The 14,548-nt window shown below is 36.2% G+C and overlaps 1 protein-coding gene across 1 annotated transcript in view; it reads left to right on the forward strand.

Moving 5' to 3' along the window:
- The window catches only part of LOC110960156 (VPS10 domain-containing receptor SorCS1), a 226,310-nt gene that overhangs the window by 166,688 nt on the left and 45,074 nt on the right, over window positions 1–14,548 (forward strand). The window contains 6 exon segments of the mRNA XM_051945295.1: window positions 3,352–3,531; window positions 5,485–5,631; window positions 8,073–8,175; window positions 10,536–10,612; window positions 13,209–13,300; window positions 13,671–13,778. Of these exon segments, the coding sequence (XP_051801255.1) occupies window positions 3,352–3,531; window positions 5,485–5,631; window positions 8,073–8,175; window positions 10,536–10,612; window positions 13,209–13,300; window positions 13,671–13,778 (707 nt within the window).

Here is a 14,548-nt window from a genome sequence, read left to right on the forward strand (position 1 = left end):
AAATGTTCATATTTAGCCTTTTTGTGCTGCAGTTTTTGGAAATTTTCTGCTTTTAAAGCCACGTCTCTGTGTAGTTCCAACTCAGTCTGGGCTGAAGTTTCAGTTCATCATCGGCTCGACACGACACTCTCTTTGTTATTTATGGACAAATCAAGGCCAAAAGTGAGCCTCACAGTGTTTTCCTAAATTGTTATTCCGAGCCGCTCCGTGTGCTCATGGCCTCGCTTGTCACGTCCCCGTTGACAATTACACATGTTTTATTCAATCAAGCCCTGGGCGCCCTGGATGCTGTTGGCTCTCTGCAAGGTGTTATTGGCACAGTCAGAGGTAGATGAAGCTCACACGCAAACAGCTCGGCTCCATAATCTCTGCCCAATAAGGCCGACACCGTGCTAATGATGCTCCATTCCCTCAGTTCAAGCATTCTGATACATGGATGCAACAGGGTTGATTATTCCATGTGATTAAACCCAGCAGGAGGGCAACAGCAATATTTAAAAATATGATTAAAAAACAAAAAGCAAACATATACAACGTATACAAATTAAATGTAACACATTTAAATGTAACACAAAATGTTTTGCAGATTAAAGAATTAAAAATGCAATAATGAGGAAACAGGTGAGTTAAAATGAAACAAATAAGATAAAAAATACATGCATTAATTAAATTGAATTAAAAAATATATATATATATATATTTATAAAATAGAGATAAATAAATGGTAGAGGAGAAAATAGAGTCAAAATTGATAAATAATAATAGATTTTTTTTCAAAAAAAATTGTGGAAAAAATGTTGAGAAAATGATGTAGAAAAAATACAATCATTATCAGCAATATGTAGAAAAAGAAAAAAAGCATAATATTTAGAAAAAAATGTGGCAAAAAGTAAAACAAAGAAAAAAACATTTTGCTAAAAGTTGAATTAACATTTACATAAAAAGACAAACATTCTGTGAAGATTTTTTTTTTTAAAAGAGCAAAAATGAGCAAGCCAGCACAGCCTAATTTACATTTAGGAAGGAAAGATCTTGTATTAAAAATTGTTGGAAAAAAGGTAGAAAAAAGAGACAACATTTGCAAAAAAGGAGGAAATGACAGAGCTTTTACAAAACCAGTAAAACGATTTAGAAAAAAAAATCAATTTATTAAAAAATATTTTAAAAATGAAAAAGATTGTAAAAAAGGTTGCAAAATATTTTAGAAAAGGTCTAATGTTTGCTGCAGTCACTGAGAAGCAAGATGTGATTTTTCTCTGTAAATGTTTCAGTAACTTCATTAAATGTTCCAATAATCCAACATCTCAGTAAAAATCAAAGATCAGAGAAAAACTGAAAACTAATTTGCGCATCATCACTTTGTTTTGTGTTTTTTCTTTTACTCGTGTTTGGAGCTTCAGATTTATCTTCTGTCCCTGAATGTTCAAACTAATGACACACTGATGCTTCAGTATTAATAATCGAATAAAATGTCAGTCAGAGAGTCCAAACCAGGACTTCTACTGCAGTAGTTCAACTACATTTTGCTGCTCTGACCTTTTCCTTAAGTGTGACTTTATTTTTCATGCAGCTGAGTTTTACTTTGCTTAATGCAGTTTTTCTACTTTGCTGTATTGTCCAGTCAAATAAAATTGATCCTTATTTTATGCTGACGCCTCGTCAACTCTGCACTTAGTCAATAACATAACAATCAATAGGTTTAAATGAAAGCCATGCCCCAGTCATTCAAACATCACATTTTAAACAACTGCACAATATAAAGCCAAAAGTCTATTGAATGGAGAAATATGATTGACGTTAAAAATGGCCCAACAAATGGAAATATTAACTTTAAAGACACTACAATTACCAAAATAATTTGAATATTACAGATAAGACCCTAACCCTAACCCTTTACTTGACTAAATTAGAGGTACTTTTGCTGAAGTAAAGAATCTGAACAGAAGATTTTAGCACATTACTTCCTGAGCAACAAATCTTCTCATATTACACGTCTATATGCTATGTTTACTACTACTACTACTACTACAATAAATCAACAAATCAATCAATCATTTAAGAAATGTAACTTGATTTAAATAACACATTTAGAAGGTAAAATTGCAAAGTGCTTTACAATTGAGCAAATGCCAAATTAGAACAATAATGCAAACAAATTCAAGTAAATAAATGAGACCCTACACAAGCAGTATGACAAGATAAAATAGATGAGTCAAGACCTTTTTGATGTAGCACATGCAAAACAAGAAAAGCACTCAGAGAGCCCAGTACTCCTCCAATCAAACGCTCAGTCGTGTATGATTGCTGACAGATAAATCCCGATAAGTCCTCAGCGGTGGATTTGTAGCAGCATCACAATCATGTGACCGTCAGCAGGCAGCTGATGGAGCGTTCACTTGTTGTCATGGTTACAGTGACGCTGTGCTGCTGTCTCACAATGGGAAATCTTTAATAAATCCATAGATCCAGACTATGAGCAGCATCTCTGCCAAAATCTAATCCCTTGGTCCTTCAATCATTTCTGACCTTCAGTGAAAATTTAATCCAAATCCATTAGTCTGTTTTTGAGTAATGTTGCGCACAGATAAACAGACAGATAAACGTACATCAATCGTCACAGAACTCTGACGCTTTCCTTGGAAGAGTAAAAATAATAATAATAATAATAATAATAATAATAATAATAATAACAATAACATACCCGTATTTGTATTGTTTGTTCAGGCAAATAATCAAAACAAATTCTAGGCTCTTCAATTGTTAACTCAAGTCAAGACTTTTTTGTTGTTTTTACATATATATTTACCACATTTAAGAAAACAAAATGCTTTCCAGAAAAAAAAAAGTTATTAATGAAAATAGACAATTGCCAAATTTTACCAAACAATTTTCTACAGTGTAATTGACAATGGGATTTTAACTGCTGCTGGGAATAAAAACCCAACGTTAATCATATAAAATACTATTTTACCTTATTTATATCAGGGCTGAGACCCTACAGTATTATTGATTATGGAGAATACCATCACTAAGGTAATAACATAGCTAAGGCTCTGCAGTATTATAAATGGTAGAACTTAACCATTACACAACTAACTAAATTCAGATATTATGACCAGTATTGACATTTTAATAATATTTCGTGGGTAGAACAAAAGAACAGTCCATGGCTTGATAAAAATATAGCTTCAGCAGGATACTTTTTCACTGTTGCTACATGCTAAATTATTAGATATAATTCCCCTTTTTGTGTATGATGCACTACAGCACACATCTGACTATGCCTGAGTATTGAAATAGCATGAAAAGTGAATATTACACTGAAATATGAAACATTTTGTGATCCGTCAGGACCTGCAGGTGATCAGCACCGACGAGAACCGAGTGGTGGCGGCTGTTCAAGAGTGGAACCAGAACGAAACCTACAACCTTTATGTGTCCGACACGTCCGGGGTTTTCTACACTCTGGCTCTGGAGAACGTGGTCAGCAGCATGGGCCTGGAGGGGAACGTCATGGTGGACCTGTACGAGGTGAAGCAACCTCACCGAGGATATCAAATCTGTATCAGTGTGTTCATTTCTGTCTGTGTAAATCAGCGGCCTGCTGCTTTATTTGGAGCCCTGATCGATATTTCAGAGCTGAGGGGCAGAGATGATGAAATGTTCTTGTTTTTGTCGTGCTGGAAAGGAACCCGGCTCGTGTAGGCCTACAGTCTTCAGAGAACGTTCTGTGAATACGAAGCAGCCTCAAAGTGCTGACACCAACAAAGACTGCAGCGGATTGTGCCAGGGATATGGATTTTTAGGAGGCTGAGATTATTTCTTTCTTTGATTAATAACTGCAGATATTACTGCACAAAAAGCAGCTAATCCAGAAAATGGAAAAGTGTCTTCAGGGCTGGAGTTGAGCTCGTGCGCAGGTGTGATTCTGATACCAGCAGCATAAAAACTGTATCAGTGGATCAAATAATTAAGGCATTGGTGATGCTGCTCGTGTCTTCGAATAAAATCCACTGTGTTGATTGGGGTCGCCACCCAAAATGCTGGATGAGCTAAATCTGTCCTCAGAGCCACAGTGAAGTATCTGTCAGTTACTAAAGAGGAGTTTCATCAGTTCAGTCTCTCTGAGCTGTCATATAGCAGCCAGTCACATTCATTTAAGACACACTGAGTGTCCACAGAGTCCATCATTTCCCTTTTAGTGTGTTTGGTTCACCTGGAGGTAAAACTTCATCATCCCGAGGTGTGTGATTTGCTTTGCAGTGCGTGGCATTCATTTGAAAATCTGAAAATTTCATAAATATATACATGAAACCTGCCGTCAGCAACAAGCAGGCTGGTTGCAAGTTGTGTTACAGTTCTATAGTGAGAAGATTTAGTAGTAGATCTAGAGAAAATAATGTGCAAAAAGAATTTTAAAATAAACTATTTTAAAAAGTGGAAAAAATAGCAGGAAAAAAATAGAAAAAGAGTAGCAGTATAACGAATAGTTATTCAAAAATTTAAATGCAAAAATGTTTAGGAAAATAGTAAAAACTGTCGAAAAGATTACACATTTTGGTAAAAAAAAAAAAAAGGCAGGAGTTTAAGAATCGTAGAGACAAGAGATAAAATTGACAAAAAAAACACATTCAACAAAATTTTTTACAAAGGACCAAAAAATATTTTTTAAAGATCAAAAGTTTGCAGACTTTAGAAAAAATATACTTTGTAACATATTTTGGAAAATACAAACATTTTGCATTTTTTTTTGTTTTCCAATTGTGAAAAAGTTTTAAAACTATAATGAAGAAAAAATATTTTAGTGGAGGACAAAGAAAGAAAGAAAGAAAGAAAGAAAGAACGAAGCTTTCAAAAAACCAACATACTCAAAAATATTTAGAAAAAAACTAGTAATTTCTTTACAAAAAGGAAAGTTTAATTGATTTTTTAAACTGAGCATTTGCAATGTGTACAAATACAAGAACTTGAAAAAAAATTTGGAAAGTATTTTAAAAAAGACAAAAATTTTGCAAAGACTTTAGAAAAAACGAAGATAAAAAACATTGATCACATAAAAATGTATAAAAGTTAAGATCAAGAAAACTTTTGAGAATCTGAAAAAAACAAAACTTTAGCCAAAAAAAAGGAAAACAACAGAAATTTATGGGAAACAAAAGTGCAGAAAGTCAAAAAGTTTGTGAAATAAATAAAAAAGACTTCAATAGAAATATTTTAAAAAGACAAATATTTTGCAAACCATGTTAGAAAAGGAAAAACATTTGCAAAATAGTCCCCACACAGCGGATAATTTCCCTCTCAGTGTGTTTGGATTCTCTGAGAATACAGAAGAGGTTTGGCTGCATCGCCCTGAGGCAGGAGCTTTGCTTTGCAGTGCTTTGGCTTCATTTTGTGCATGAAAATATACAAATGATAATATTCTTCGCACATATATATGAAGTGTTGCACTCCGAGCTGTGAGCTGCTGTCCGTCTCGTTTCCCAGGTAGCGGGAATAAAAGGAATGTTCCTGGCCAACAAGAAGACGGACAACCAGGTGAAGACGCACATCACCTACAACAGAGGCAGAGACTGGAGGTTACTGGAGGCTCCGAGCAAAGACCTGAGAGGCAACAGCATCCACTGTGTGCTGGTGAGACGCCTTCATACGTGTTCTTAGACGTCAAAGAAAAAGACCTTGACAGGAGCTGACTGATCCCAGCAGCAATGAGAGGCCGAGCTTCGGAAAGAGCAGCAGCCGTCAAAGCTGAGCGCTCTGAGGCTGCCGAGCTGAAAGGTCAGCCATTTTGATTCAGTTCAGTAAGCCGACCTCCCACTTAAGAAACACAGAGAGAAAGAGGTGTCAGACAAAGAGGCTGAAGCTGCTTTTTCATCTCGACTTTCTACCCTGAAAGCCTCGGAAAAGTTCAGGGCTTCTCTCTGTCCGGTCAGGCCGAGTTTTCACAACTGATCTTGTTTGATTTCTGTCATTATTTGAGCTGCAGAACGGACAAAACGAGCAAAGAAAAATGACTGTAAAATACCTCACCTCCCATCAGTGAAGAGTCTTTTCCATCCAGAGTCCTGATCTAGCATGTTAACCATCATTGCCATCGCTCATGATAGCATTTTAATTACCAACGTCCTCGATCAAATTTGGAGATATTTGGTGACATTAAAGTCCAGCAGGATAAAAGATCACAAGCAGGCTGGTTGCAAATTGTGTCATACATTTATCATTAAAAAAAAAAAATTAGCAAAAATTCCCCCAAAAAAACTGTAAAGACAATGTTTTTTATTATGACTAATTTTTTATTCACAAAAAATCTTTAAAAAACATCTAAAGTTTTTTAAAAAGTGAAAAGACTCTTAAAAAAAAGAATATGTCTAAAATATTTTGCAAAAATATTGAAAAAAGCAAAAATTGTACAAGGACAACATTTTTTGAATAAAATTAGAAAAAGATAAAAGTTTGATTAAAATAATATAGCAGAAAAAAGAAAAAAGAATTTGCAAAAATGTTTTTAAAAAGACAATTTTTTTGTAACAAGAAGGACAAAAATTTTCAGAAAAAATGGACAAGAAAAAAATTGACATAAAAATAAAAAAAAAAAAAAATTTGAATAAAAACTTGAATACAAATATTTGGAGCAAAAGACAAAATACTTGCAAAATATTTTAGGAAAAGTCAAAAGAGTTGCAAAAAACATTTAAGTCCTAAATTACCATCATTCCCATCGGTTATGACAACATTTTAACTACCAACTTCACTGACAAAATTTGGGAATAAGACAACATCAAAGTCCAATGGGGTAGAAGTCCACAAGCAGACTGGTTGCAACTTGTGTCATATGTTTAGAATGGAAAAAAAAAATTCAGGTGATGTCAAAAAAGATAAAAATTAGATACATAACATAAGATAAACATTAAGCAAAATAAAGACAAGATGCAAGTCGTTAAAATAAACAAGAAACCTCAGAAAAAAGACAAAAAATCTGTTAAAAAAAGTATAAGGTGAAAAGACAAAATTGTAGAAAAGAATGAAACAAAAATCTGAAATGAATGTAGAAGAGAAAATGAAAACTTCTGTGGAAAAATGTTGAAGAGTGATAAAACTCAGCAAAAAAAAAATTTACCTGAAACATTTAGAGAAAGACAAAATTTTGTGAAAACCAATAGAAAAAAGAAATAATTGTACATTAAAAACAGAAGAAACCTTAAAGAAAAGACAGATTTCAGTAAAAGAATTCCAAATTCCAAATGATCAAAGACTTTACAAAAGCCTAATATTAAAAAAAAAATGGGGAAAAAAGTAAAAACAAACTTTTGCAAAATATTTTTTAGAGAAGAAAGGATTTTTAAAAAAAACTATCACAAAAAGTTCATATAAAAAATTCATATTTCATCTAAAAATGTTTGGAAAAAAGTTCATTTAAAAATAGAAAAATATTGTCAAAAACGATAACTTTAAATCTAGAAATACCAAGGGTGTTAGACTTTTAGAATTCTTATGTAATTATTAAAAACATTCAGAAATACAAAACATTTGGTGAAACTTTTTACCAGCTAAAAAATGTGTTCTTAAAAACATAAAACTCAATATTCCACCAATATGTCCTCTAACTGCATATTTACAGATGAGGGGCGCTTGGTTTATTCACCTTCTGCTGTTAAGCGTTTAACTGAAATCAGCAGGATGTAGTTTGACGGTTTGTGTTGATGCACAAAAGAAATCGGTTTCTCTCTTTTTTTTTTTTGGGAAAAACCAATTAGCCATTCGGCGGCTCGCTTCGCCTTCTGCCCGTATTATACAGTCATTTGTCAGGAAATGTCAGAGTTTTAATAAACCTCTAAACAGCCCGTCACAACACGGGCCGCACCACTGGCATTTTGCTGGCTCGTAATGAGAATTGTGTCGGTAAAGGTTAACCCAATCAAAATTAATGGTGAGGCCATCCAATGGGGAAATGGTGTTTGTGATAAAACTTATGACTCGAGAGGGTTTTGCCGCTTTATTCACAAATGTCTTTTGAAGGTTTCTACTGACGCTGTGATTTTTTTCTTCTTCTTCATCTCGTTGTTGTTCTTGTGCAGCCGTACTGCTCGTTGCATCTCCATCTCCACGTGTCTGCGAACCCCTACACATCCGGAAACATCGCCAGCAGGGACTCGGCGCCGGGGATCATCGTCGCATCGGGTGGGTGAAAAGGAAACTGTGTTGACTGGCATGTTTGTCTCGCTTTTCTCTTTGTTCCCGCAGCTCTCGGGGGAATTCTTTAGAAACAAAAAAAAAAAACCCATTGAAGTCCTTTCTGACATTTTTGTTTTATCTATCACTTAGTAATTAATAAATAAAATCTTTGTAGTCATCGGCTGAGAGGTTGGAACCCGGAACAGGTGCTCACAGGTGTGTCTTTATACTCTTTAAAGCCTGCAGATTAAAGCAAACGTGTATTTTGCAATTAAAAATGAGCGTGCCGCAGAAAGAAAGCAACAAAAGAGACATGCTGCACAAATGCTCATGATCAACCAGTGTTTTAGCATTAGATAGCTTCACACTGAGCTGAAAAATACAGAAACCACGAGAACCACTTACCGGAATAAGCTAGAACAAGTCTGTCAGTTCGGTTTAGTGAAACACTACAGCTTTTTGCTCTTTTCTTCTACATCGGTTCAACATCAGAATGTGACGACATGCCGAGCTCACCTTTGAGTGGGGGCAAATGAAACAACAGAAACTACATAATCCTCATGACTCAGGCTTCAGAGAGCAGCAGAGGAAGCTCTCATTGACTCAGAGAGAAGGAAACAAAGAGCTGCAGGAGAGTGAAGCCGGCAGCCCCCAGCTGGATTCACACCTCAGTGATATTTAGTCCCGCATGGCCTCGGTGTTGTCAATAACACATCAGAGCACGCCTCAGGAGTCTGGAGAAGGCCAAGCTCCCGCTAAAGGCCTGAACGTCTGGACCTTTGTGAACCGCTGTGAATTAAACGGGTTCCAGCGAGGTGGGAATAGAACAATCGACGGAGCTCGTTTGAATTTCGTCATTTGAGCTGCAGAAGTGAGTAAAATAACTCACATGAATGATCCTAAATTCAGCGGTAAAAGATCACAAGCATGCTGGTTGCAACTTGTCATGGGTATATCATAGAAGGATTTATCAAAAAAAAAAAAAGTTAAAAAAAAAGGCAAAAAATAGTTCACAACAATGTAAAATAAAAAGAAAGAAGAAGGAAAAAGAGAGACCAAAATTTAGCAAACATTTTGAGAAAAGACCAGAAATGTAGAAAGTGCATTGAATAAAATGTGAAAATGTCAAAACTTCAGCAAAATAAATTAAAATAAAGAGAGAATTTAAAGAAAGGCAAAAAATAGGAAAAGGCCAATTTATAGAGAATAATATAGAAGAATAAATCTTAGAGAAATTACAAAAAAATGAAGAAAAAAAAGTTAAGATACGGTAAGAAAAAGAGGTTTTTAAAAAAATCTGAAAAAGATTTAAGAAAGGTAAAAAAAATCAATAAAATGTCAAGATTTCAATAGAAACATTTTTTAAATAGACAAACATTTAGAAAGAATTTCAAAAAGTGTCCCTAAAACACAGAAAAAAATGTCATAAACACATTTAGAAAAATGTTTTAAAAATTAATATAGACGTGTAGACCAAATGCACATTTAATATGAAAAGCAGCTTACATAGTGCATTCAAATGATTAAAAGGAGAGAAGAGCATTCAAATTCACCTTAAAATAACAAATGTAAAAAAATAAAGATAAGACGGCAAAAAAGTTGAATAAAAGGCAAGTTTAAATTAGAATTTACAGTAGTAGTTTGAATAAATCTGGCTGTCAACCATGGTTCTGTTGTCACTGAAGGTGGAAAGACATCAACACAAGATAAATATGTGAGTCATGCAGACGTTAAAACAGAACTTTGTACCGTTTTATAAAGTTTGGATGTCAGCCAGATGTGTAGGTAGAAAAACAGTGGGACTTTAGACTTATTTTGCTTCCTTTTTTTGGTTCAAGCACTGCTGTTGACGAGATATTCCTCCAGCGGGGTGAGAACATCAACAAGAGGTCAACATGGATTTCCATTTTCAGCTGGTGTTGAGTTGCTCTTTAAATGTTGTCGGTGTGAAGCAAATTGTTTCTCAAGGAGTGTTCAGAGCAGGGGGCGACTCTGAAAAACTGCCACCTGGCACCAATTACAGGCCAAATTAAAGCAATTACAGCCGTCTGCGCAGTATTAGGAAAGCTTGTCTTAATGTGGTCTGAATTGCTGAAAGATGAATACAGTAATTGTGATTTATTGGTTAATTTAGGAGTATGGGCAAATGTCGCAGTGCACAGTGGAGCTTTTAGAGGACTGTAATTACAGCGGCGGCCAGCAGCTGCAGGTATCGGCCTCATGCTGCAGAACCACCGCTGCTCCAAAGGCTCGGTACAAAGTTTGGGATGTATTTGATGTGAAAATCACTTCATGCAGCTCCACACCTCAAACATTTGCCTTCATTTGTGTTCTGTCTGTTCTGTGAATCGCCGCCTCACCTGCAGGTTCAATCGGTGCTGAACTGACCACCAGCAACGTGAGCGTGTTCATCACCTCGGATGCAGGAAACACGTGGAGACAGGTGAACGGTCTTTTTAACTTCCTGCTGTTAGAGTTCAACCCAGAGGGAAAATGTCTGCAGTTTAGTTTGGAAATATGGAAATCTAAACTATATTAGCACCACAGCTTTCGTACATGAAAGTATTTCTTAACTTTGCATGAGATGGTAAAAGTAGGAATGTTCTGATCAGTACTGACACAAACCTTAGCTCAAGCCGTTGTTTGCATGTGTCATGATTTTGATTAATTAAGAGTTCTTAATAAAAGCAGCATTAAGAATCAATAACAAGTTAATCAAGAAAAATTGAAGTACACTGTTGTATCCTAAATTGAAGAAAACATTTAGCAAAACATTTTAGTAAAAATACTGAGAAAAATAGAATATTTAAAAGATAATTGGACATTCTTTTAAAGGTTTAGCAGAAATGTGGAGACACAAAAGTTTAATAAAAACATTTTGAACAAAAAGACAAAAAAATGCAATGATAAGAAGTGAAAAAGTAAAACAGTTACATTTTTTAAAGACGACATAAAAGTGATGAAACTGAGTGAAAAACAAGAAAATTAGAAAATGTTTTTCGAAAAAATATATACTTTAGCCAAAAGTTCTAAAGCTAAATTTTGTCTTGTCCCATTTGTCTCATATTAAAAATGCTATTGCTATTTTAAGCTACAGACAAGCAGCGAGGGCAGCTGCTGAATGAATGGATGTCGGAACAATATTCTAGTTGATTTCCAGCTTGATTTAATGCGAGCTCATTAAACTTAACAGAAGACTTTGTCATGGTGCCCCTTTACTAACGTAACCCCCTACAAGCGCTCTCTGCTTGCAAGCATGGAACGACCCACCTCCTCTGCTCGCTCCAGTATTGAACTGTTATGACAAATTGAGCACAGTGAACGTTTGTCCTGTGCTGACAGCGAGGCTGTTTAAGTCAACTGACACTTGATTTAGGAAAAAGCAGCTCCATTTCATATGCCACTAGCATGTAAGAATGGTGTCCTAGTAAAGCTCAGCTTGTATTTATCATGTAAACTTTAGTCAGAGGTTATTAAGCATCACAGAAGACTTTTTCATGGTGCCCCTTCACTAGCTAAACTCCCACAATGCTGTCTGTTTACCAACACAGAACATCCCAATCATTTGGTTGCTACAGAATTAAATAGTAAGAGACACAAGCAGCTACAGCTAATCTGTAATAATTGAAGTGTGTATCATCGACGGAAATGGAATAGGGTATCAGCAGAAACTAAATATTTATTGAGTCGGATCAGATCAGATTGAGGGCAAATAATAAGAGCACATTCCTACATCAGACAGTCTTTGGAAATGTTTACAGAAACAACATCTACACTTGATGATTCTAGTAGGTATTTCTCAATGAAAACAAACATCTACAAGTTTGGTATTTCCTCAGAACATCATATTTAAGTTAAGTAGCGTTAGCCAGAAATGCAGGAAGCTAAGCTAACCTGTTATGCTAATTGTAGTTTATGACATCAGAAGCTACTTTTTTATTTATTTATGTTCAGTTTTTTTATTTGCTACCTGTAGAGAGTGAAAAACACGTAGTTACTGCACTAAGGAGTGGTACCTGATGCTGCTGGAATATACAAGTGGTAAATATACAAGTGGTAATTTTATTTTATCATCTTGTAGCTTCAAAAATCCTCAGATGCTAGCTTCTGCTTGATCGAATCAATAAAAGAGCTTCACTCCTGCAAAGCTATTTGATTCAGAAAATAGCGTTGTTTCACCACATTACTGACAAATGTAGTTAGCATCATTACTTACATGTGCACCACACTGATCATCTTGCTCTTTAACAGCATTTGTTGCCATTAAAATGTAAAAATAAATCTCTAATTAATGTGTTGTGTCTCTACGCAAACTTTGAACTCTGCTCCTCCGATATAGAGATTCAGGGAATGAAGGAGTTGCATTAAAGCTACATGGAACACACACTGTTTGGTTTTTGGTTTCTTAATTCTGTACAGCAGAGGCAAAGTGAGTATGACCCATACAGACACAATGGAAACATTAATGGGAAACAGCTGTTGAAAATCAACTAGATTCATTCTTCAAATGCCAGCAAAAGAGAGCTTTATTCCAGAGTCACTGAAGATCAACTTAACGCAAATGTACACACGAGCGCTGCAGCAAGTATGTTATATTAATCATATCACAGCCTCCTAGCTGCTAATTAATTTCTCTGACGATGCGCCCAATTGAATTTTGAACAAACAGCTACTCACCATATGGAGTGCCGTGAACTGCTTGACCTGCTGTCCTCTCACTGAGAACATCCTCCTCCTCGCTCACTGCCGCCTCCAGACTCCATCATCGACTTCTCCAACACGAGCTGGGCTTTTGTCATGTTAATAATCAAATGAAATGTAAAGACAGTGCTCATAAGCAGGCCTGGTAGCCTTTTAATTGTTTAGGTTTATGCGTAATTAATCACAGCAGAGAAAGATAATGATTTGAAAGCGGATGAGGTGTATATGCGTATTATTGCTTTGCTTACTTGAATGAAACAGGGTGTGTATTTGCAGACGTGCTGACAGGTAACACGACACTGAGCTGGGTTTTTTCCCCTTTTTTTTGGTCCCTGTAGATCTTCGACGAGGAATACGCAGTGCTGTATCTCGACCAAGGAGGAGCTTTAGTCGCAATAAGACACACTCCGCTTCCCATCCGACACCTGTGGTAAGTCATTATGACAGAGACGCCATTTGTCACAGCATGACTAATTCTCTCAGTGGAAGCTCCAAGTCTTAAGTTAGTCAAACAAAGGCAAATGAGTTTGTCTTGGAGCTGGGGAACGATGTGATTCTGGTTAGAAAACCCAGCAGCCATGGAGAATAGCTGCTTTGACAATTGTCATTCGATTTCACCTTTCTGTGTTTGAAGCTGTAATGAGTGCAGCTCTCACTGATCAGTGTTCACCGAGCGCAGAGCCTCAGCCCTGCGCAGAATATGAAATAAAGTTGTTAGACAACTCTCAGGGTCATTAGCTTGTGCACACAGTCGGGGGATTAGCGGCGGTCCCTGGTGTAGCAGCTGTTTGTGTTCCCAGGTTGAGCTTTGATGAAGGACGGCAGTGGAACAAGTACAGCTTCACCAACTCGCCTCTGTTCGTGGACGGCGTGCTGGGAGAGCCGGGCGAGGAGACGCTCATCATGACGTGAGTGACAGAGATGTGAAAACCTGAGAATCTATCAATCACACTGGAAAATCAAAGTAAAAGGAGATTGCCTGTTTGTCTGAGTGTGTGTGTGTGTCCTGTCTTGTGCCTGAACTGGAACCTCTGCTGCTTTCATTTACACTCACCAGCCAGTTTATTAGGTATGAAGGGTACTGGACATGTTTTCAGACAGATCCAGATCAGTCAACTAAGCCTGATTCTTTATTGACATACGCTGTCACACAAGTGTCGCGAAGAGAAAAGTGCTATTTATGGAAGGGTTTTGTCAACAATCAGACGATTTGTCTTGTGCTTAAACTACTACTTAATAAATCCACACATGATATAAGCTACATATTCTACTGAATGGAGGGCATTAAGCATCAAAAGTATTTGTCATGGTGCTCGCTGCGAGATAAATTCCCACAATGCTCTCTGCTTGGTAATATGAACTGCCTATAGTCTGAGTGATGCCTCCTCTGGTGTCTACAGTATGAAACATTGAGAGGTTTCATCTAGTGGAACAACCACACCCTACAGCTAATCCACAGTGCCTTTAATTTGCAGACTAAATATTAAATGGCCTGGTTTTAGAGGGACAAAAAAGTAGTGACAGAGCAGAGAAAGCTAAAGAAATACACAAGTTAAAGGGAAATTAATAAAACAGTGCCTCATTGGCTATAATTCTCACAACAGTTTAGGTATGAGATGAGCAGAAAAGAGTCTGAGATGTTTAAGGTTATGTATAAAATATGTCATGAAAATATGAA

Source organism: Acanthochromis polyacanthus, chromosome 3 (assembly GCF_021347895.1).
Source record: "Acanthochromis polyacanthus isolate Apoly-LR-REF ecotype Palm Island chromosome 3, KAUST_Apoly_ChrSc, whole genome shotgun sequence".
Lineage (NCBI taxonomy): Eukaryota > Metazoa > Chordata > Actinopteri > Pomacentridae > Acanthochromis > Acanthochromis polyacanthus.